The sequence below is a fragment of the Galeopterus variegatus genome, unplaced genomic scaffold, assembly GCF_000696425.1.
Source record: "Galeopterus variegatus unplaced genomic scaffold, G_variegatus-3.0.2 Scaffold6892, whole genome shotgun sequence".
Lineage (NCBI taxonomy): Eukaryota > Metazoa > Chordata > Mammalia > Dermoptera > Cynocephalidae > Galeopterus > Galeopterus variegatus.
Genome location: NW_007733003.1, coordinates 33,532 through 57,718, shown reverse-complemented (window position 1 = coordinate 57,718; position 24,187 = coordinate 33,532). Strand labels below are relative to the sequence as shown.

Here is a 24,187-nt window from a genome sequence, read left to right as displayed (position 1 = left end):
TGCGTGGGGCCCGCGCCGGGTGCCTGCGCCCGGGGACGGCCGGGCCTCGGGGCGCGGGGCCAGGCCTGGGGGATGCGAGCCGAGGCCTGGGGCTCATTGTGATTGGGTAAGTCTCCATCTGGGAGGGGAGGTGGAAGGAATTGTCTGTCGCGTCCCATTTTGCTGCCGTGTGCGTGATGTTTTCCTGCCTGCGAGGCCGGAATGCATCGGGGCTGTGTTCCCTGCGTCCCTTCATAAAGTCCGGCGTGTGACATCACCCGGCCTTCCAAAGTGCAGTCGCTCACTTGCTCTGAGAAGCACCGCGTCCCAGGTGACTTCTCCATCAGTCCCGAGAGTCCAGCTTGCTCCTGGGACCTGTTCGTCTGAAGTCAGGGAGACATGTCTGTCTTATGTTGGAGGAACAGCTTGGGGATGGCCACCCTTGAGTGGCCTTGCCTATGTGTGTCGCGCAGTCCAGAAAACCATACTGCATTTCAACCCATTCAGAACACAGTGCTCATTTCACACAATCATTTCAAATTGAAATACGAGTACAGAATTTTGAAAGCTGCGGTCCCTGTTTAACATTTGAGTTTCTGTAGGACATTGTGGGGGAGGTTTGTGGGCTATCAAGAAACAATCTAAGAAAGTAAAGACAGACGATTAAGTCATTTCCTGAAAGCTGGAGTGTAGTGACTCCTGGAGATTGAGACCCAGCCTTAACTTTGATGCACCAACAAATTAGTGCTATACAGTTCAATGACTGCCCTAAGAGAACTTAAGATCTGTCCTCAAAAGAATAGCCCTAAATGTACGAACAAGTAATATATTATCATTTCTGAAATTTAAACTGTATAGACAGGAATTAGTGTAAAGTTGTTATATGTCTATGTAATGTGTAATATAAACTTAATAGACATTCCACCACATTCAACCTTTAAAATACAGGGTAAATTCTGTAAGTTGTCTATATTTTCTTAGACTGTGTAGAAGTTATAGGAGTTGATAGTTTACAGGGAATTAAAGATGTTCAATATTATGCATGGAATAACGGTGTAGTGCTTAATTAGAGGACAGAGAAACCAAAGAACCAAAATGCAATTTAAAAAAAAATAAGAGGCTCTGTTTCCAGTTTATAAGGTTGTGGTTCCTGGAGAGATGCCAGTCAGCGGCCTGGGTCGTGGGATAAGTTTTAACCCTATCTGCTTGGTGACCTTGGGCAGTCATTGAGTTATGGGTTCAAATTCCTCTTCACCTAGTTTCTTCTGAATTGTGTGGCCGAATTTTTATGTTGTTACACTGAACTCCAAAGCTCAAGAGGTTTCACAGAGATGAAGAGGGGAAGTAGGAGTTTGCAGGCATCCATTTGGTAGTAATTCCTGGGATCACGGTAGAGCTTCCCGTCTCCCCTGCCCTGCAACTTCAAGACCTCCCCCAGCTGCACTTTCCAGTGAGTAGGGGAGCTGGTTTGGGGAAGGATATGGTGTAATGTGAAGGGAGAAATTACTTCCTCCATTTCATAAATAATTTTCTTCTTAGTTTGAAAAGACACCTCCTGCCCTGCAAGAAAAGTGAATTTCTGGAGGAAGAAATTATTATTCATTGAAAACAAAACAAACTGGCATGTGTCCAAATCAGTGAATTTGGCTTTCCAGTTGCACAAAATGCAAGGAAGAATCTAGAAGCAAAAAGTGGTAGTGAGTGCTGCAGAGGACCCACTTGGCCATGAAAGCCAATTTTGGGGGTATCAGCTGCTCAAAGAAGAGCTGTGCCTTTTCTATCTTTACAAAGAATAAAAAATTCTCCTGAAATGTCCTGAATGTGGAGAGTATTTTAATGTCTGATCACAATGCAATCTTTTGTTTTAAGCATGAATTTTCAGAGTAATTACGGAGCAAAAACGTGCTCTGTGTTTGGGTCACCAATTTAATCTTTGCCCTTTGATTCTTTCAACAAACAGAGACAGCATCTCTTGTGTGACAAACATTATTTTAGATGCTACATATATAAGTAAGTGAACAAGGTGTGAAGATCACAATAAGTTAAAATGCCAGAAGAGATCTCTAGAACACAAAATGCTGTAGGGGCTACAAAGGAACAGTGAGAACTCAGCATTTTCATAGAGTAATATATNTGAAAGCCAATTTTGGGGGTATCAGCTGCTCAAAGAAGAGCTGTGCCTTTTCTATCTTTACGAAGAATAAAAAATTCTCCTGAAATGTCCTGAATGTGGAGAGTATTTTAATGTCTGATCACAATGCAATTTTTTGTTTTAAGCATGAATTTTCAGAGTAATTATGGAGCAAAAACGTGCTCTGTGCTTGGGTCACCAATTTAATCTTTGCCCTTTGATTCTTTCAACAAACAGAGACAGCATCTCTTGTGTGACAAGCATTATTTTAGATGCTACATATATAAGTAAGTGAACAAGGTGTGAAGATCACAATAAGTTAAAATGCCAGAAGAGATCTCTAGAACACAAAATGCTGTAGGGGCTACAAAGGAACAGTGAGAACTCAGCATTTTCATAGAGTAATATATGACATATATGACGATGATAATGGCAGTGAGCGGACAAACCTGACTTATCTAGCACTGACTATATAGACACTGAACATACTTGATCACTTTCAAGTCTCACAACCCAGCCATACAAAAGAAGTTGACAGTATTGTCATTGTTTTACGGATGTGGATATTGAGTCCAGGAGACAAGTAACTCGCTCAAAGCATCAATGGCAGAGCAAATTCAAATCCGCTGTTATTATTATACAGATGTCACGAAAGAACAGTATTTTAGTTAATTCATCACACTGAGTTTTAAAATTATTTCTCAATAACATACTAATATATCAGTATGTATTTCTTAATGTTTAAGACAGGTCTCTTTGATTTAATTTTTTAGTCCATTGTTTTATCTTTGCTTGAAAAGTTATTGAGTCACACGTAAACAATAAATAATTAAAACAACTGAACAGGGGTAAAGATAGTTTATTAGTACAAAAGTTTGTCCTATGTTCTTTTCTCTGGTGCACTTTTCCTTAACACCTTTATCCTCAGAATTACTCAATTGTACTTAAAACATATAAGAAGGAGAAAAATCATTTAATTCTATTATTCTCTCCTGTACAAAACATATCTATGGAAAGCAGAGGTCCTTGCCAATCTGTTTATGATAATTAATTTGTTTTACAAATGTCCTTTGTTGTACAGTGCTGTGGATACATAAGTGAGAGCAGAATTTATTCCATTTACAAAAATGGAAATGTTGAACACCACATGCTAGAGTGGTGTTCTTGTTAGAAATACTGAAAGTTGAGGTTTTTTTTTTCTAATTCACTGCCATATTTTAAATTAATATGTTTTATTTGCATGGAAAAATATGATTTCTATTAAAAGAATAGAAGTGGTTTACTTTTAAGCATTAGGAAGATATTTTGACTAGAAGAAAGTAAATGTTTTAAGAAGTTCATTGAAAGGGCATTTTAATGATTAACATGAACTGTGTTACACTAGTTAGGTTTAAAAGTTTATTTAAAATTTAGATATTTCTTCTGTTCTAGTTCTCCATTACCTTTTAATATTTTCAAACTCTAAAAATCAGGATACACACAAAACAACAATGCTAAAGTCAAGTGAGTTAGATGTTTGTGTGGCTTCTTAGTGAGTCAAAGGGATTTGTTATATTTCAGAATTACTATGGGATTAATGATTTTTTTTACTGGAGGAGTAGATGACTTTTACAGGTTTGAGGCGGCTTGATCAAGGGACAAGTGGGTCCTGAAATCCAGCCATGTTTTGCTTGCTGAGCCTTATGCTTTGCAGTAAGACTGTGTCTGGAATATTGTCAACTGCTTGGGGCAGCTTTTACTTCTCTGGCTAAGTCACAAAAAGTTGTTGTTGTTTTGTCCAGTTCACATAAAGGTATATGTAAGTTAGTGGCCACCTTGATTCTAAGAAAAATAAAAATGGCAAGGTCCTAGATCTCAGTTTCTTGAGGACGTGGAGGGTGTACATGTGTGTGTATGTGTGTATGTGTATGCACATGCACGTGTGTTTAGGGGGACATGGCAGAAGAGGAGCAACTTTATACAAAAGGAAATTTTAAAAATCTTAATGAATAAATTATTATACAAGGGAAATTTTCATGTTTTATTTTGTTTTTATTTTTCAGAAGAGGACTGTCAGAAGGATCCAGAAAGAACAGTTTTGTTGTGAAAAGCAAAGATCCTTTACCTACGCATTTTACAAGAAATGTGCAGAAAGCCATTGATAAATATACCTGGTAAGAATTAACCTGTTAAATGCTTCTGATTAAAAATGAAAAAATGCCCATAACAAATATGAGAAACAAAATCAGTGATTGGCCATGAATTTCTAAAAGTAAGATGCAATTTTATTTTGAACCTAGGGAAAATGTTATACTGCAAAAATAGTTTTACCTTAATGTACCGTGAAATTAACAAATATATTTCATGAAAGAAAGAGGAAGTAGGCTCAGAGAAGTAAAGCTACTGACCAGTACAACGTCTTCCTAAGTAAATGTTATTTCTGTCGCTTATGTTCATTCCTGCAGTGAATCTCCTCCGTCATCATTTTCATCCAGCGGAAGCCACACGCCCAGGGAGGCCCACAACTCTTGGTCTGGTTCTACTACACAGAGTTCTACCACTGGTTTGTCTACAGAGAGGAGCTCAATATATTCTTGGAGAGATGATGTATGTCTCAGAATATTTTGGATAATCCTGTGGTTATAATTTATAATGAAGAATTGCTTTCTTATGTTCATAAAATCTTTTTACTAATTATAAACTCATTACCTATTTACATACATCCGTATGCATACATATAAAAGGATTTACATGTTACATGTAAAAATATCAGAATACCTAAATATAGAGAAAAATAACGGTTACCCATAATCTCATAGCCCAGAGTCTTAACTGTTGATAATTTTGTTTTTTCCACCCTCCCACATCTCTCCCTCACCCCCACCCCCATCCGCAGTATGTTATATGTGACTTCTTGTTTGGTATCTGTGGCTGGAAATTCAAGACAAACCCTGACAACTGGGAGCTTGAATAAGAGAAAAACTTTGGAAAGTGTGAATTGTAAAACATCACCATGATTACAGAATTCCCCCCTCAATAGTCTCAGTCAGATATTTTAGTCTCACCTTCCACCCCTAGTGGAAGCTGTTAACCGACTTTTGTTCTTTGTGAGAGTGGGATTCTCAGCTGGGTGAACTTTTAGTCTACAGCTCTGGCTGTTGTTGAGAATTCTGCTGGCTCAACAGCCTCCTGCCTCTCTATCCCCTCAAGTGTCCCCAAGAATCCTGGGACACGGCCTTTTGTGAAGCCCATCTGGCTACAGAAGGGCCTGCACTATAGTGCCTTGGGTGTTCTACTTACTTCCTCGTTTGTATTCTGTTTTTCTTTGATATCTTTAAAAGCAGGTCTCCACTCTCACAGCACATCTGAATTTACTTCCTTGTATACAGCAGTGATTCCCAAAGGAGTAGGAAGTGAAAGAGTCGTGGGAGGGGATTCTGGAAGAGTCAGCTCAGAATTGCTCAGGGTACTTTTTCAAACAATGTGTGACTTCCTCATTTATCATCAACTGTCCCCTGTTCCCCACCCTCATGCCCACCCACTGCCATAACCTCCCACACCCTTTTTCCTCATGAACATGCCTGTGGGAAGAAGGCTGAGAGCCATTGCTTCATTACTGTCCAAATTCTGGGATTCTTTTGCTACAAATTTTCATAGAATTGCCAGGGAGATTCTTATGACTTCCAGTTATAGAATTTAAAATACTCCAGACCCTATAGTTGCTTTTCACTTTAATTTTTTAAAAAATTTACTTTTTGATAGGAAATATTTACAATGGCAACAAAATGCAAAAGACAAAGAAATGAAAGTAAACTCCCATGTCCCAGCTACCCAGTTCCCTTTTAAGAGACAAATTTTATTAGATTTCTTCTTATTTGCACTTTAAAAGAGATAAGTCGACTACCTGTAATCTAGGGATCTATTATTAATTTGAGAGAAGAACTTACACAGAAAATATTGAATAGCATTCTGTAAAAATCAACCTGAATTGGCCATTTTTGGTCAGGTATGTCACATTGAATATGCACTTGGTTGCTTTGAGTTGTGGATTAGATTTCAGATTCACTAGTCCTGGAAGAAAACATGGCTGGGCTCTTGCTCTGGAACCCAGTGCAGTGCCGGTTCTCCCACTTAGAGCAATGTTTATGTTCTCTTTATTGGCTGTGAGAGCTATAGGACTATTATCTCCCAACAGAGACCATGTAGGAAGGCTGAAAGGTCTTTTCATCCACAGTTCACTCCACCCATGGTACAAGAATCTCTTAAGGCCAGACAGGAATCTCTGGCCTCACCATAACAACCACTTTTTAGGATAATTACGGATTTTCTATTTTTTTGCTTCATTGATTAAAAGATGGTTAATGGCCCTTTCTACAAAAGTAATTTCATTTTCCGTAGTATCAACAGGAGAAAACAAATAGCTTGTATTTTGCAGATGTGCTTAGGTGTGTTAAGCACAACTATATGAGGGACATGTCTGTGTACATATATGTGTATATGTGTTTGTGCATAGATATGTGGGTGTGTGTATATCTGTGTATCTGTATTTACTTCTATGTCAATATGTATACCTGTACCTACATCTGTATCTATGTAAAGTCTCAAAACTCGTGTGGTAGGAATTATCTCTATTTTTCACTTGAATCTGAGGGTCAGAATGAGAAGTCATTTATCAGAAAAGTAAAAATTGGAGCACTGGTATGTCTGACTGCAAAGCCCACATGCTTTTTATCATGTTATACTCCCTCTTATATAATAAGTTTCTTTAAATTTATGTGTCATTGATTGTGAAGCCCATATTTCTACAACTTTTAGTGTGGTAACTAAGTGTGCATTTCTGTTTTAGGAATTTGACAAAGCCAGTGCACAGAAGGTGCAGCAGTTGTTCTGGGAGGTGGACGAAATGTTATTTGAAGGGAAAGTAAGCCCTCAGACCCAGAATCTGCAGGCTGAATGCAGTGAGTGGGCAGGAAGATCCCTCCACCTGAGGTAGGGACATTGTTCACAGAAATTCTCTGGGATGGATTTTTGAACTACCCCTCCCGGCATGGCTTCATTCAGTCAAGACATTCTGGCTGAAAGTACTTGCCCAGTCATAGTATGTATCCAGAAGGCAGTCCCTTACTGAGAAATCACATCCTTTGTTATGGTGTCTGAGGAAATATTGAGACATTTCAGTGCTCAAGTGCCTTTTAATGTGTGAGAAGCAAATCCAACTCATCTTCAGAAAAGCATTACATACGTAACAAATACAAGAATGGCAGAAATAAGCTTTCACCTTCACGCTCACTAGTATGTGAGCAGCATGTGTCTGTCCTTCATCCCTGAGAATGACGCTGGGGGTGACGGGTGGGCAGAGTAATTACTTGCCGAATGACTGGACAGATGCATCTTTCCTTTCCACCACCATTTCTTATGTGGGGAGGAGCATTTATTAATTTTATATCAAAGATGGAGAATATAGATTGGGTATAAAGGAAAACTTTTTTTCCTTCAATCATTATATAAGTCCGTTTCTGTTGCTTATGAAAGAATACCTGAAACTGGGTAATTTATAAAGAAATGAAATTTATTTCTTACAGTTTTAGAGGCTGGGAAGTCTATGGTCCAGGGGTGCATCTGGTGAGGGCCTTCTAAGTGACACACCATATCACATGGCGAGAGTGGGCTGAGCAGAACAGAGCTAACCTGCTCACTTGATCTCCTTTTACGGCCATCAGAACCATGCGCATTACTCTATGAATGGGTCACTCCATTCATGAGGGCACAGTCCTCACTATCTAATCACCTCTTAAGGGCCACACCTTTCAATTGCCGTGATAAGATTTCCCATCCTCTTAACACTGTTACAGTGGGGGTCAAGTTTTCAGTACCTGAATTTTGGGGGGACACATTTGATCCATAAAAGTCACTCAGCCAAACTACTTATGGAGAAGTCCATTTCAGTTATCTGAAGTTTCTCTATATTTGAGTAAAATAAATTAAAGCACTCATGTAAATGTGAATGAATTTTCTGGTTATCTCAACTAGGTAATTTAAAAAAAATCTTGACTAAGTAGGCTGTTTTTTTTTTCTTTTCAGTCCTTCATAAGCCCCATGCCTTACAGAGTATGATATATCCACCAGATATTCATTGTTGATGTTTATTTTTCTGGGGATGGTGCGCTTATCAAAAAGTCAGAAGCTCAGACTTGTTCCTGTCACCATTATTTTCCAGTAGTTAAGATAAAAAACAAAGGAGGGAGGGGGGAGTAAGAAAAGATCACAAGGTACATAAGCCAAGGGTATACGGGAGATCTTCAGAAGTTTGTGTATGTTAGTTAACATATGGAGAGAGTTTCCAAGTGCCCAGCATTGCCTTAGACGCCTGAGTCTGGCATACATTATCTCAAAGCCACTAATCAGTCCTACAAGGTAATGGTCATTATTCTATCTTGCATATGAAAAACAAACTAACCAATGATATCAGTGGCTTAGCCTGAGAATGTTACCTCGAGACTCTTGTCAGGGGGGAGAACAGTCCATCCCACCCTCTCAAAGACTGTGCTTTTTCTGTGACATCAGGATGCTTCTGATTTACCAGTTGGCACCTTATCGTGTCATACGCATACCTTCAAAATCATTATTGTAGCCTACTGTTAAAATCACAGAACATGTTTCCCTTGTCTGATCAACAATATCAGTAGCTTCTTATTTTGTTTACCTTGCAGAGTTCTAGGAAGACAGCTCATCCTGCCAGCCGATGAAGGGTTTCAGCATTTCCAGGGTAGTGTGCCTAGTTCTGCTGTACACAAACCCTTACCTGACACCTGTGAATGCAGCAGCCACATCAGAGAGTATGTTTGGAAAAGTCACTTTCAAAAAGTATATTTAACTGTGTTTTAGTTATACTTTTTTTGTTTATCTTATTCATGAGCCTTGGCTCCACCAAATATGCAAGTTTAGATTTTAATGGAGGGTGGGTACAGAGAATTTTTTTTGCAAGATGCCCTGATTCTAAGTTGATGATGTGTGTATATATGTGTATATGTGTGTGAGTATGTATATATATATGTACATACGTAAAATATATATGGAGCATACACACACACACATACACACACACACACACACACACACAGAAGTTAACTTCAACTTTTGCTCCAAAGGCACAGTGAAAGATGGGCTACATTCAGAATCAAAAAACACCTCATTGCAATGAATCCTAAGCCTTAAGGCAGTAGCAGCAGAAGAAGTAAAGCTCCATCCTTTTTTCCTTTGCTCACTAATACATTTTGATAAATTTCTTTATGCCATTCAAACATACTGTGTTTGATGTCACCGTGCCGTGACATCCATTCATTATAGCAAAGAGGATACAGACTCATAGAATAATTTAGGCTTTTAAGAAACCCTTAAAATTTTTAACGATGCCTGTGTTAAAATGTTTTTAAGGATATGAGCTTTGTCAAATGTAATATTAAAGGATTTTTTATTTGGGATTATGTACTTTATAAGTAATTTAAAGATTCACCATGATCATGCAAAAATTGTATTCCTGATGTGCTACAAACTCCCATGAAGAATCTGCTTTTTCCCATAGGTTGTGCATCTCTGGCTCTCATATAGTCCCGGCAGCACTCTCAGCCTCTGCCCCGCCAGGCCCTGATGGCACAGACCTTGCTGACCTAATGGCATGTCCATCCTTGGAAGAAGAGGTTTATGAAATGGATGGAAAGATTGAAGAGTATTTCGCTTTTGACAGAAAAGAGGAGTAAATAGAATTTTATATGATTTCAACTTCATAGTATAATTTATTCGACATTTATTTTTACTATATGCTCATTGCTAAATGAGAGAGACTCAGAATCTGAGTATTTTTTACTCATCCAAAAGATTTGTAATCTTTTGAGAGAATGTATTCCCCAAAGTTTTTAGGTTCCTAGCAGGAAGTGTATATTCTAGAGCACTGCTTCTGTTTATTCATGACAACACGGCACAGACAGAAAACAAGAACTGTACTCAGCGTGCCTGTGAAAATGGACAGGGCTCCTAGTGGCCTCATGGCCACATCAGCTGTCCTGTACCCATTGCCCAGAAAGGCAAAGGGGAAGCTCTGCACTAAATGCTTATTTTGTCTTAACCAAAAGCTACAAATACGGTATGATAAAAATTTACATTGTGATTAAAAATTGGTACATTCAAAAATATTAGTATGCTAAAATAAATATTAACAAATTTAAGAAGATTGAAATTATAGCAAGCATCTTTTCTGGCCACAGTGGTATGAAACTAGAAATCAATAACAGGAAGAAAACTGAAAAATTCAGAAGTAGGTAGAAATTAAACAACATACTCTCAACAGCCAGTAGGTCAAAGAAGTAATCAAAAGGGAAATCAAAAATATCTGGGGACAAATGAAAATGGAAACACAACGTAGCAAAACTTACGGGACACAGCAAAAGCAGTTCGAAGAGGGAAGTTTATAGCAATAAAGGCCTCCATCGAGAAGAAAGATCTCAAATAAACAACCTAACTTTATACCCAAAGGAATGAGAAAAAGTTAGTAGAAGGGAAAAAATAACAAAGATCAGAGACAAAATAAACGAAACAGAGACTAGAAAAAGACAATTTAGCAGATCAGTGAAACTCAGAATTAGTTGTTTGTTTTCTTCCCCAGCTTTATTGAAATATAACTGACAAAAAATTGGGTATATTTTACAAAAAACAATGTGTTTTAAAAATAATGTCTATTAACATATGTATAAATGTATGTACATGCATGATAGGTAGATAGAATTATGGTAACTTTAGCCATTGATGCTTTTAGTCATTAGCATGGGTTTTTATCCTTAGCGATGACGAGTGTCTTGAAGGAAAACCAGCTCACCGTGGTAGGAAGTGGCAGAAGCACGGACTTCCTCCCATCTCCCCTCATGACTGCATCAAAGATGCTGTGGCAGCCGAAGTATTCGATAACGTCTGGACAAACGTGGTAGAAATGTTGGAAGAACTGATTAGAAAACACTGGGAAACTACACCCACAGGTACTTATTTGTAGAATTTGGTCTCACGAAAAGAAAAACAAGACCCCTGTTCCTCAGCTGTGTGCTCCCCAGCCCAGCTGGGCCATGCCTGGAAGGTGGCTGGGGTGAGAAGTGGGCCTCCTGCCTTCTTCACACGGGAGCTCTCATCACGCCAGAAAGGACGTGATTGCTTTTTGAGTCATAAAAATAATGTATATGCACTCTGGGAAAAATACAGAAATACTCCAGAAAGAAGCTAGAAGTCACTTTTTAAATTGTAAAAACCATACCCAATTAATTTCTAATAATGGGATATTTGTTATTAATTGTTGGTGACATTATTTGCAAAGTACAATGTAAACATAGCCAATTTAATAATCATTTGTCTTCATTTATACTTACAAAATGTTCTCTAAACTACTTAAAATTGAGCAGAGACATATCATAGAAATATCAGTAGTAGACATTAATAACTAGTTTTATGTAATCAGTTTGTACAATAAGGCAATAATCATGTTAATTTAAATACTGTTCTTTTGCTCTTTTTCTAGCCCAAAGGGATTAGTTGGGCTTTTATAAAATACTAAGACTCTTTATTGCCCCACTGTATAATCTCTGTTTTTCTGCATACCACTAAAATGAAAGTCACATTAGCCAATTGTTCCACGCAGGTCTGTGCTCTCCACAGTAAAAATGTTCCCTTACCAGTGGCCATAGCATAGACCCATGGTAACTCAAAAATAAATATGCTCTTTGAAGAATGAATTTTAAGTATATGTATTAGATAATCTGATGTTTCTTGTAATATTGATTTTTTTTGTTGATACAGAAGGAAAAAAGCAGAAGGAAAAACAGGAAGTGGCTGAAAATAGATCTCCACGTACACTCATTTCCCGTGTTCACACTGATGTATCAAGTGTTCCCCTGTCCAGAAGTTCTGAGATTCGCAGCATTTCCCTGGCTTCTCATCTTAATCCACTCCAGGTAGATGCTTTTACACTGTTCTCTCTCATTCTATCAGTCTTTATATCTCTCGCCTCAGCTTGTCAAGAGTGCCACTCTATTAAATTCTATTATCAAGATACTTGGGTCTGTTTGTCAGTAAAACTAAAACATAGTATGATTATTTCATAAAGCTTAATAGAATTTTTTAATGGAGTAGGACACTTAGATACTTCAAGATGTGGAGCTGTTTTTTATATTTTGGGAGGAAAAAATGCTTTCCTCCTAACATTTGAAAATTATAAAAGATCTCCTTCCACTGAAGTAATAAAAGAATCAAGGAGTTTACATTGGGTTCATTCAACATTTATTGAGTTTGTATTAAGTGTACTATATTAGGTGTTTCAAAGAGATATACAGATGAATAAAATATGGTCTTTGACCTAGTGAAACAAAAATTATAACACAAGGTCAGATGCAAATACATGCTGTGAGATACATATAAAAAAAGTGTCACAGGAGAATCAAGGAGAGAATGATTTGTCCTGATTAGAGGATGAGGATTTATCTTTTGCATTGGAGTGAAATTGGGGCAGAAACATGAAGAAATGAGTGGGTCTTTTGTGGATGAGTATTCTGAGTGGGCCATTTCAGGCTGAGCAAAGGCATGGATGGATGAAAGATGGGGTGGGTTTGGGGAACAGTGATTGTACGGAGGGTTCAGAGAACAGGATCCTGGCAACAGCAGGGCATATTGGAAAGAAAAGGGAATTTGGAACCAAGAGGCCTATGAGGAGTATTATTTTGGACACGTTAACTTTTCTAAACTTTAGTTTCCTTATCTGTACAATGAGGATAATAATATGGTGTCCACGGGATTGTTGTGAGAAAAAATCATAGAAATATGTGAGAGCTCCTGACACAGAATCTGGCCTATACTAAGCATTCAATAAATTTTTCTTGAATTGCATCCTTATCCAAAGATCTAGTAGCAGATGAGGCTGGAAACAGACTTGTTTATGGGAGGTCTTCAGTGGTGCTAAGGAGTTTGAATTTTATGTTTCACACAGCCCATCTTGTGTGGGGGAGCAGAGAAAAAGGGTAAGACAGGATTCCTGGTCTTTAGCTGCATTTAATTTCCAATTTAGTTGGGGGGAGTCAAGCTGTGCAAAAGAATACTATGTGCACACACACACAAACACAAACACACACACACACACACACACACACAAGGAGAGGCCATATAGTTGATAGTAGAGTGAATGAGAGTTTGAGCTTTGTATATAGACTATAAATTTGGAGCCTGACATCACTACTTATTAGCTCCATGATCTCAAATCAGTCCCTTTCTCTCAAAATCTCAATATTATTATCTCTGGGATCTATGAGATAGGAAGCTGTGAGAAAGGATAAAACATTTACCACAGTGTTTGGCATAGAGTAGGCATTCAATAACTTAGCTTTTATTATTACAATTAGATTCTAATTATATATTATATTATATATTTTGTAATTAGGTGTGCTTTAGATCATAAATGCTGTGGGGTTCAGAGGAAAAATATCATACCTTTCACAAAGTAGGGTAAGAATGAACTAAACCCTAATGGATAGGTAAGATTGTTAAGCTGAAAAAGAAAAGGGATGATATTCAAGGAAGAGGCAAAAATACGCACCCAGCATAGGAGCAAATAAACAAGTATCTTCATAAGATGAAAAGAACACAGGCCTAAACCAGGGTGTGTGGTTCAGGGAGCAGTGGGTAAAACTGAATATCGAATAATTTTGTTTTACTCTCTAGTGTAAGGGCTTTATAATAAGTCTCATTTGTTTTTTCTGTTTGAAAGAAACTTTTGAAATTGCTAACTGCCTACATTTTTGGTCTCTTTAAACTGCTCTGATAGGTTCAATACAATATTTCTCACTTTGTTTATTGGGCAGCATGAATCTTATAAAAATGAACAGTTGATGATAACAATATAGAAAAGAACCTTTAAATATTAGGCAAAATAAATTGACCTGAGAAATAGGGAAATTTTAAAAATAAGGAGTTTTTTAAAGCTATTTTGTTGCTTTTATAACTACTTCATTTGGATAAATGTTAAAAGGAAATGAATGGACAGCAAAGTTTAATAATAATAGAGCTTATTTTGAAGTGGTCAAAGCATTCTAGCGGTAATGATAATAGATCTTAATTTATTCCTCTAACATTTCTTTATATTTATATTCAATATGGGGAAAATGTGATTGTGGTTGCCATATCTATTCTGGAACTACAATAGAATTCTAGTCAGAAATCATACTCACGTGAATCTAAACATTATTTTAACTCCTAGTTGGTCATATTGTGGGACTGAAGAGGGAATTAATAATTATTTAATCCTTACTTTATGCTTTCACAAATGTCATCTAATTTAATTCTCACAATAGCTCTATGAAGTGGATATCATTATTTCTCAACTTAAAGATGAAGATATTAAAGCTCCAAGAACAAAGTAATCTTTCCAAGGTCATCAACCAGGAAGCAGTTAGAACTGGGATTCAGATTTAAGCCTTTGAGATCTTATGCTTGGGTTTTTCCCCAGGCTATTATGCCGCTGCTGGAAAGAGAATTCTGGCAAGTGTGATGGATAGGATGGGAGAAGTCCAGGGCAAGCAGACCAGTTAGGAGCTGTGATACCTTTTCTTCACTTCTCCAGATCCTCTCTCCACCTTCTTCACCCTGTAGTGCCCGAGAGGTTGATACACATTGACTACAGTAGTCCCCCCTTATCTGAGGTTTCACTTTTGGCAGTCCAAAAATATTTAGTGGAAAATTCCATAAAAAAGCAATTAGTAAGTTTTAAATGGCACGCTGTTCTGCATAGTGTGATGAAATCTCATGCTATCTGTTGGGAAAATAGAATAATTTAATCAGGCTCCCTTGCCTGCCCATCTGGTTGGGGGATGATGCGGCGCATTCTTTGTAAGCAAATTGTGTGTGGGTGGGTGGAGTTAGTGTGCATGCACGGGGCCGCAACTTGGCTGGTGTCTGCCTTGGGTATCTGCCCTACATGGCCATCCTCTCCAACCTATAGCATCCAAGGACCTGTTTGCTGGTTACCTAGCTCATAGACCTGCATGTGACGGGTCTGGTGACCCAGCCTGGCATGTGAGAGGTCTGCAGACCCAGCCTGGTAGGTGAAGGGTTTGTGACCCAGTCTGGACAATGGGCTTGAGGGGTCTGTGAGCACCAAATCCATCCCTAGCTCGACAATTGGCCCAGTTGGCAGGATTACGGGCAGGTAAAAGAGCTCGACACCATCCCACTCCATCTGGCCAGCGATGTGAATCATCCTTCTGTCCAGCAGATCCACACTGTGTACATTCCTGCTCATTGTCACTTAGTAGTCATCTTGATCATTGGGTTGAGTGTCATGGTATCCCAGTGCTTGAGTTCAAATAATTCTTATTTTACTTCATAATGGTCCCAAAGTGCAAGAGTACTGTGCCTAATTTATAAATTAAACTTTATCATAGATATCTATGTACAGGTAAAAACATAGTGTATATAGGGTTCGGTACTATCCGTGGTTTTGAACATCCGCTGGGGGTCTTGGAACACATCCCCCGTGGATAAGGGAGACCACTATATATCAAAGGAATCCCTAGCCCTCCAACTTCTGGGAGCTCAGAGCATGGGAGGAGAATGAAGCCTGGTTGTTTCCCTTTGGCCTACTGCCACATCACATGGGTTGGTGTCATTTCTCTGCTCTCTCCAGGTGCCTGGAACCTCTTTCCTACTTCCTGCTGCTGCGGACCTGGGTGTGGTATAATGTGTCTCCATTGTTATGAGCCTTGGAGATTTACATGATTTCTGGTTAATTTCTCTTCTCACATCTTTATAAAATATAGTTCCTTTATTAACTTTTCTCCAAATTAGTCAGTTTAAGAGTGCCATTTGTTTCCTGCTGATTCCTGACAAGCATCAGTAACTGCAATGGCAATGGATAATTTAATTTTTTTTTTTTTTTACTTTTCTCAGATTCATCGCTTCTCCAACAATTTTTGTAGTAATTTGAATGGTGTAATGACAATTCAAGCAAAACCACTTCAGCAGAGACCTACATATTTTGCAGATAAATCACAGTATGTATAAGAAATAATTACTCAGCCTTTTCCCTGTGCTAGAAACACATGAACACTAAAGACTACAGAGGACATAAAATAATAAAGATCTCATTTAATCCAGATGTGCCTGAGCACTTTCTAGGGGAAATGTAGTCAGTGTTTAAAAGTAAACACAGATTATGCTAACATCAACCAGAAAATAATTACTATTATATATTGGGTTGGGAGAGATGAGAAAAGAGGAATGTAGCTATGAATTCTTAATCTTGTGGACTTTGCTATTTGACTACAAACAATGGGAAATTTAAATCTTTTTTCTTTTGGATGGTTCTTCATTGAAATTGAAATAGAAATGATAGCCTCTCCATTCATTCAGCAAACACTTCGGAGTAAGTTCTATGTGCCAGCCACTGCTCTGGACAGTACCTAGCAAGACACAAATATATGTGTTCCCTGTTCCCACAGCACTTGCACCTGAGTAACCAACTGGATTTCTCTCCCCCAGGAATGAACGAGAAGACAAATCATTGGGTGTAGGGTCCGGTGCTGTTTCCTCTGCACAGCACCGACTGGGACGAATCTCAGATAATCACGGATTACAGACTCCTGCAAAGAAAACACCAGTATATAGGAGGCTGCCTTCTCTTACTTCAGATTCACAGAGAATAAAGACCCCCAATGTGTATAGTGATGAAGTTCTTAGGGGAACAAAACTGTAAGTCTTGTTTCTCTCATGATAAACTAAAGGTCACATACGTCAGAGACACTTGTCAATTAGGGTTTATAAATTATTCTGGACAAAGCATCCTCTATCAAATTTTATGTAGACACCTTCCTAATAAGTTCACTAATTTTGAGTATTTAACATTGATTTTGTTCCAGTAATACACTTAGCTTATCCTAGAATATAAGGTCAGTCAGTGTACCTGTAGCACAGGCAGCTCAGTGAAATGAAACAGTGATGGTGGGTTGATCGTGGATGGATTTCTGGCCTCTGCTGAAAAAATTATAATTAATTAATGCTTTCAAATTACATAACACTCTTTTATGGGGAGGTTTAAATACGATAATGTATATAAAAATGCTGTAAAAGTAAAAGGGAAAGGTACCTATCAGTTTTTATTTATCTTTAAGGAGGTGTTTCACTCTATGTGGGAGTTTCAGAAAAGCTTTGGCCTTAGGGACTAACATCAAATCATTGCCTACTTAGGAAGTTGTCTCTTCCTTTACCATAGAATTCTGAAGGAGCTTTCCGGCCAACTTAAGTGTCAGGCAGTAACAGCTAGTGTTTATTGACTGCTTTCTTTGTTACCAACACCAGGTCAATGGATTACACTTTATCTTATTATTCCCCCACCACAAATTTTTGAGTTGGTGCTCATATTATTCCAAATCTAAGATGTAGAAACAGAGGCTGAAAGAAGTTGAATAATTTGCCAAATATCATCGCACCAGAGGACAGAGCTGGGCGCACCCACCATGCTTTCTGGCTCTGGTATCCACCCCCTGGACCACCATGCTGCAGGCTTTCCACAGCAAGGGAGGGAGTTAATAGAGGGACTGAGCACAGGTCCCCCTGCAGGACTTGGAGGACTGAGCAGCTGCCAACTCTTACTCATAATAGGACTCTTTCAAGATGCATTCATAACACCACGTGGCTTTTTGATAGGTCAGTGTTTCTTTTACAAGTCAGGACTGCTACTTACAGCTGTATTCGGGTCTGTGCTGTTAATTCACGACATCTCTACCCGCTTCATTCTAAGTGTGGCCCCCTAGCATGCCTTATTCACCCCATGCCCACATCACTGGCATGTGACAGGCTCTCTCCTCTTTCTCCCAGCCTACCTGGGCTCCACCACCACTTTCATCAAAAACCATTTCTATTTCCTATTGAAATAAATTCAGGTGCCTTCAATTGTACATTTCCTCCATCTTTGACCCCTGCCTCTCTGTAGACCAATGTTTTCAGCTTTTTTTTTTCATGATTGCCACACTAAGGAACCCTTTTAGACTATTTTTCCTAATTGCTCTCCCACCCATAGAATTTCGGTACCACAGACAGACCATACATCTATATGTATAGCTGTGCTTTATACATGAGTACAATTTTTTGCCCCTGAGGGACCACTTTTTGCCCCATTGAGAGAGATTTCACACTCTTTGGTTATGCACACTTATTTCCCATGACTTCTTCTCACCCACCTTGATTCTGGTCAGCCTCATCATCTGTCTGACTCACAAACACACCAGCTATGCATCCTCTTACTTCCATGATTTTGTTCATGCTGTTTCTTTAATTTTTATTGAAATATCATTTCCCCCCTAATTGTCATAGTACTATAATTTCACCTTGGAACAATAGGACAATAGCAAAAATATGAGAAGAAATCAAAGATCTCCTATATGCCCATCACGTAAATATAGGAATGATAACTGTTGGTAAGTTTCCTATCAATTTTGTCTAGGATTATATTTGTTTTCCATTGCCTTTTTTCTAACCCTAGATGATCTTACTATTGTATGATGTAGCACTTTTTCATATAATTTTTTTCCTTAAAAAATTATATCATTTATATTTTCCATGTTATCAAATTTTTTGAGAGCAAGATTTTAATGACTACAAAATAATCATGTGGGTATATGATAATTTATTAAGTATTGCCCTATTAAAGAAACTTTTCATTTTTTTCTGTATTTTCATTATGATACTGTGCAGTTAGCATCATTATATATCAATCTTAATAAGGATGTCATTAAATTGTTTCCTAGTGCTGTAGTCCTCGAAGGAAAACTACCAGATCAAAGGTTATAGATATTTTTAAGGTCAAAGTGCTTCCCAGGACGATTATACCAATTTATAGCCCCACTTGCAATACAAAAAGTTGTCTCTTTCCCTGCAGCTTCTAAACTTTGGGTACTATGAATTTCTAGAATGTCTGTTATTGGGCAAAAAGCAGGTAATTAATTTTGGAATATCAACACCTGGTTAGAGTAGCTCCCTACCATTATGCTCATATTTATCTTCCTGAAACTCAGCCCACTTGAACATTGTTTTCATTTTCGTTTTGTTTTGTTTTACATTTATTTTTACATATGTATATGGTCCAGTGTGTTGCTTCAATACATGCATATACTGTACATTGATTCACTTATGGTAGATAGCATAGGCAGATTGTTATTAATAGCTCAGGTTGGGAGCTTCATGGTAGCATCTGTCCCCCCGTCTCTGCACCTGGGTGCTCAGTAACATGTCGTCATGTTTACAGGCAAACTGGAATAGACCACATGTCTCCTCCACCAGTTCAAACCTCACGGAGCAGGCTACCCCCAATAGGCTCAGAGACCAGGGAGCAAAACTCTGCAGTTCCTGGATCCCGCCCTGTTTCTGTAAGACAGATTTCATTATATTTAAGTGCACTATTTAGATAGTGTGTTGGAAAACAAACAAAAATAATCTTGGCACTTCCAAGTGAAATCGGTAATGTAAGAGAATGATCTGATTTCTATATTCAAAATGTCTTCATAATCCACTTTCAGAAAGTAAATGACTTGTGAGAATTTACAGGGGGTGAGAGGGTTAATTCATCATTTTGTGAAATAAAAACATGGCTTGAACTAAATCAGAAAGTCCAGATGGTCAGGATGGTGAAGTGAATAAAAGAGTATGAAGATCGGGTCAGGAGACGGGGAGATGTGTGTTCATATCCTGCCACACACACTTTCTATATGATTTGGTACAAGTTACTTTAATCTCCCTGAGCCTTAGTTTTCTCCTTCGTAAAAGAGGAAGAACGATTTTTACTTCAAAGAATTGTTATAAGGATTAAATGAACTCATATATTTTAAATAATGCCTGGCATAAACTAAGAGCTCATTAACTTTTTACCCTCATTATTTTTATCAGGTCTCATTTTTACAGCCAACTTTTGCCCTATTTATTTCAAAGTAGAGGCAATATCCTCTTCACTCAGACTCCACTCAGGCATGCAACCCCAAAAGGTCGGGGATGTCACGCTGCTGGTAGCATGTATTATCAGGTCTCTCCCGAATTCACAATTACCCCTCACTTTACTCTGATACAAGTAACTTGTGTCTGTTTTACAAAACACAGAAGGACCCCAGTTGTAGGAAGATGAAGGCTTAGAGAGAAAAACAACCAACCACAGCAAGGTTTTCTCTTGCATTCTTTTTGCCACATTGAGCGCAGCAATAGAAACCATTCCCCAAAGGCAAGAGTTGCAAAGCTTTAATTTTTAACTTTAGGATTAAATAATAAAAGGCAAACATCACATAAAAAAGTCTGGCTTCACAAATGCAGAATTACATTTCTATTATAATTTAATATTAACAATGTTATGTGGTTAATGTCTTGATCCTTATTCACTTAATAGGGCACTATCATTTCAGCGTGTTTAATAATGCAATGATATAAGTAAAATATATTTATATAGTTATCCTTAGTAGATCTTATACTTAGCAATATCTAAATAAAAGTTTTCAAATAAGGATTGAATGAATAAATGAGTGAATGATTGAGGCATATATAGATTTTCTTTTGTCTTTTTAATGGTTGTGTTTATTTTAAACAAGAATGTATTATTCATCATTTAGTACAGAGGAAGACATCCACAAAACCGCGTGTTAAGTGCAGTGCCTGACAGTATAGAAAGGTCGCCTCTTCAAGAAAGAACTGTTACCCTGGAACAGTTGTCAAGGCCCAGCACAACCCATACATTCCAGGTAGGTTCGCCGTTAACCATAACTTTGATTTTAAAAATATGTGAAAAAATAAAACTCATCTCATTTTATTTTCTTTCTGACAGTCGGATACGCCTCGAAAAGGCTCATTGGTGCCAATGGAATTTACTGGTCATACGTGGACAGGTCAAAGTATTTTGACAGGTCAGCCTTCTCCACATACCAATAAAATCATGTACTTTGTGAGATTTCAAGTTTCAGAAAGTGAAATTAAGATTTTTTTTTTTTTTTTTTTTGTCTTTTTCCGTGTCCAGCAATGGATTGCAACCCTCAGTGTTGCCCCCGTACCGGACCGGGGACCGGCAACGGGATCGCAACCCTCGGTGTTGCTCCCGCACCTCGCTCAGCCAGTGAGCGGGAACCGGTCTGTATGTGGGATCCGAACCCTCAGGCGGGAGCGCCGCCGCGCTTCCCAAGCAGCGCACTATCCAGTGCACCACCGGGCCGGCCCAAGTGAAATTAAGATTTTAAGATTCTCTACCTTGATAAAATTATTTTGGTCTTGTAGGAAGAAATAGCAAGCGTCTGTGGTCTATGGCCTGACCTTAGAAATCTCTATCCAAGAGCAAACTTGCACAGACAAGCACTTACCTGCTATTAGGTCGGAAAAGGGAAAATGTCCAAATGCTCTTAATTAACTGAGGAACTCACTCTCATTAAAAAAAGAAAAGAAAAGAAAATTCTGTCTTAGACGTCACTGTATCTCTCTGCTATAATTTTCATGCTTTTCTTCCAAATGAAACCCTAATATTAGAGTCTCTTTGAAGATTTAATGATAAAATGCCTGAGAAAATTAATACAAATTTGCTAATTATTTTATAACAGAGTTTTACAGATAAATACATAATGTCAGCCTACTATGCTATTTGAAGAATAAAATTTTAGTTTGAATATAGGCTAGTGATGTTTTGATTTTCAAAAGTATTACCAACATTTTTTTTTCAAGGAGGCGGCATACATCTTCATGAGGTATGCTGTTCTAGAATCTAATGTTGGGTTTCTATCCTGACTGTGCAGTCTTAGGAGCATCCCAATCTCTCTAGGCCTAAGTTTCTTCTTTTATAACAAGCTGGGTAAATAAAATAATTATTGGAAAATCTATGAAAAGGGCCTAGCTAGATGCCAGGCATACATTGCTGAAAAATTATGAACCATTTCTGTTATAGATAATCTAAAATGTCAAGAATATTTACTGTTTTAAGGGAATTTTTTAATATATTATAATTCTAAAAATATGTTTAGTAAAGTTTAGGCATTGTATGACAGATTTACATCAGCCCTTCTATAGTTCTATAGTATAATGATGTCAGGAGTTCTTTAGCCCTTTAAAACTTCTGTGAGATTTGAGAGAGAAAGGAGCTAAGGCTGACAAATACGATCCTGTGGATGGCCAGCAGTTGGTGGTGCAGAAAGAGGGAATTTGAGGAATTTTGATGAATTCTGGTTTGGAGATGTTGACCGCAGCGGAGTGCCAAGTGGAGGTGTCTCATAGGTCATTCGGGCACACCAAAGCAGGACAGAGAACAGGGCTCTGCATTTGTTTTATTTTATTTTATTTTTAATTTATTGATTTATTTTATTTTATTTTTATTGGTTATGAATATTCACGAGATACATAGCTGATTGTCACCCCTCGTGCCCATGATGTGAGGGCCAGATTCATACTGGCAGCATACCCATTACCACAAATTGCATTTGTACCCTGTGTCCCCCACCCAATTATCCCCAACCTCCCTCCCCCTTGTCCTTTCCCCCCGACTCTGCTCTGTAGCCCAAGGAATGTTCTCTCCCTCTGCAAGTCCAACACACTGCTGTGGTCTTTCTTTCCTTCTTTCTTTCTTGCTTAGCTCTCACATATGAGTGAGTACATGCAGTATTTAAATACATGCCCTAAATCTTTTACCAAATACTAAGTCAGCATGTTTAATTATGAATAACTTTTTAAGAAATTTATCTATTTTTAAATTATTGTTATTACTTTATATTCTAAGATGTTGTTGCAGATGGGGGGTCGGAGGGGAAAGGGGAAGGGAAGAGGGATGGGGGTCGGGGCTGGCCCAGGGCCGGCTCCTTCCTGGCTTGGTTGCAAGGCCAAGGCCCAAGGTAGCCCCCACCCCAGCTCAGGAGCCGGGGGCTTCCAGCAGAGGCTGGGTTGTTGCTGGGCTTGGTCTATTATGAATAACTTTGAGACTACTATTATCACTGATGGTCAGAGGCCTTTCTTAGTTCTATAGAAATGAGCAAGGATGGGCCGGCCCATGGCTCACTCGGGAGAGTGCGGTGCTGATAACACCAAGGCCACGGGTTCAGATTCCTATATAGGGATGGCTGGTTAGCTCACTTTGGAAGAGCATAGGGCTGACAACACCAAATCAAGGGTTAAGATCCCCTTACTGGTCATCTTTAAAAAAAAAAAAAGAAAAGAAATGAGCAAGGGTACATAAGGGATGTTACTGTATTTCTCCAAATTTATTTTCTTTTTCTCTCACAAGCAGGCATGTGGCCGCCTTGCTACCTTTGCTTCCAGGTCAAAAAGCATCAGGAGCTTAATTTATCAGCTTTTTATATGTTCTGTGGTAGGAAAAAAATAATGAAGAAGCTGAGGGGGTCTCTGCAATAGTGGAAAGGATCTCAAAGCAGCCCGCATTGCCCTGCCCCTATGAAACAGTTGAGCTGCCAGAGCTCCGTACTCAGTGTCCAGGGCCTTAGAGACCGACCTCTGTGTGGAAGGTTCTTGCAAATGCACCAGTTCTGGGAGAACACATGGCCAACACCCAGGCTTGGTTTGCGGGGAGCATCCTTCCTTTTTCTCAGGACCCCAAATGACAATTTTTGCATATGACTCTTTCCTGATTTGTGCAAAAGTGACATTAAAATAAAATATTTAAAAATATATATATTTTTCTTTTTAAAAAGTATGAAAGTATCATCTGCAAAGAATGTACAAAATAATTTTTTGAGGGGTTGAATTTTTAACATTTTCATGAAAATTAGTTTTTGGTTGGTGTTTCAGGTTCACAATATCTGCCGAAATCTTTTCAGAGGACAACTTCGACTTCAAGAAAGAGATTCCAAGTGGCGTCTTGATATTACTTCACCGAACTACGGCACTTACTGCAGCATTCAAAGCCTCAGCACACCGTTTATCACTTGAAAAATGGAAGAACAAGTATTATACTATTTATCTGACAGTCTGAGAAGTTAGACTGCCTGAGAGAAATGCAAACGAATAACTTAATTTTGAACACTTTTCATTGCAAAGAGAATAAACATCAAACTCACCGGA

At 38.4% G+C, this 24,187-nt stretch overlaps 1 protein-coding gene across 1 annotated transcript; it reads left to right on the top strand.

Moving 5' to 3' along the window:
- Positions 1 to 4,159: 4,159 nt before the first annotated feature.
- Positions 4,160 to 24,187, top strand: FAM149A (family with sequence similarity 149, member A). Its single transcript, XM_008591390.1, has 13 exons — positions 4,160 to 4,263; positions 4,555 to 4,696; positions 6,936 to 7,078; positions 8,800 to 8,925; positions 9,672 to 9,842; positions 10,925 to 11,115; positions 11,924 to 12,078; positions 16,058 to 16,161; positions 16,649 to 16,858; positions 19,410 to 19,530; positions 20,755 to 20,883; positions 20,967 to 21,045; positions 23,915 to 24,187. The coding sequence occupies exons 3-13, from the start codon at positions 6,993 to 6,995 to the stop codon at positions 23,986 to 23,988; spliced, it is 1,446 nt and encodes a 481-aa protein (XP_008589612.1). The 5' UTR covers positions 4,160 to 4,263; positions 4,555 to 4,696; positions 6,936 to 6,992; the 3' UTR covers positions 23,989 to 24,187.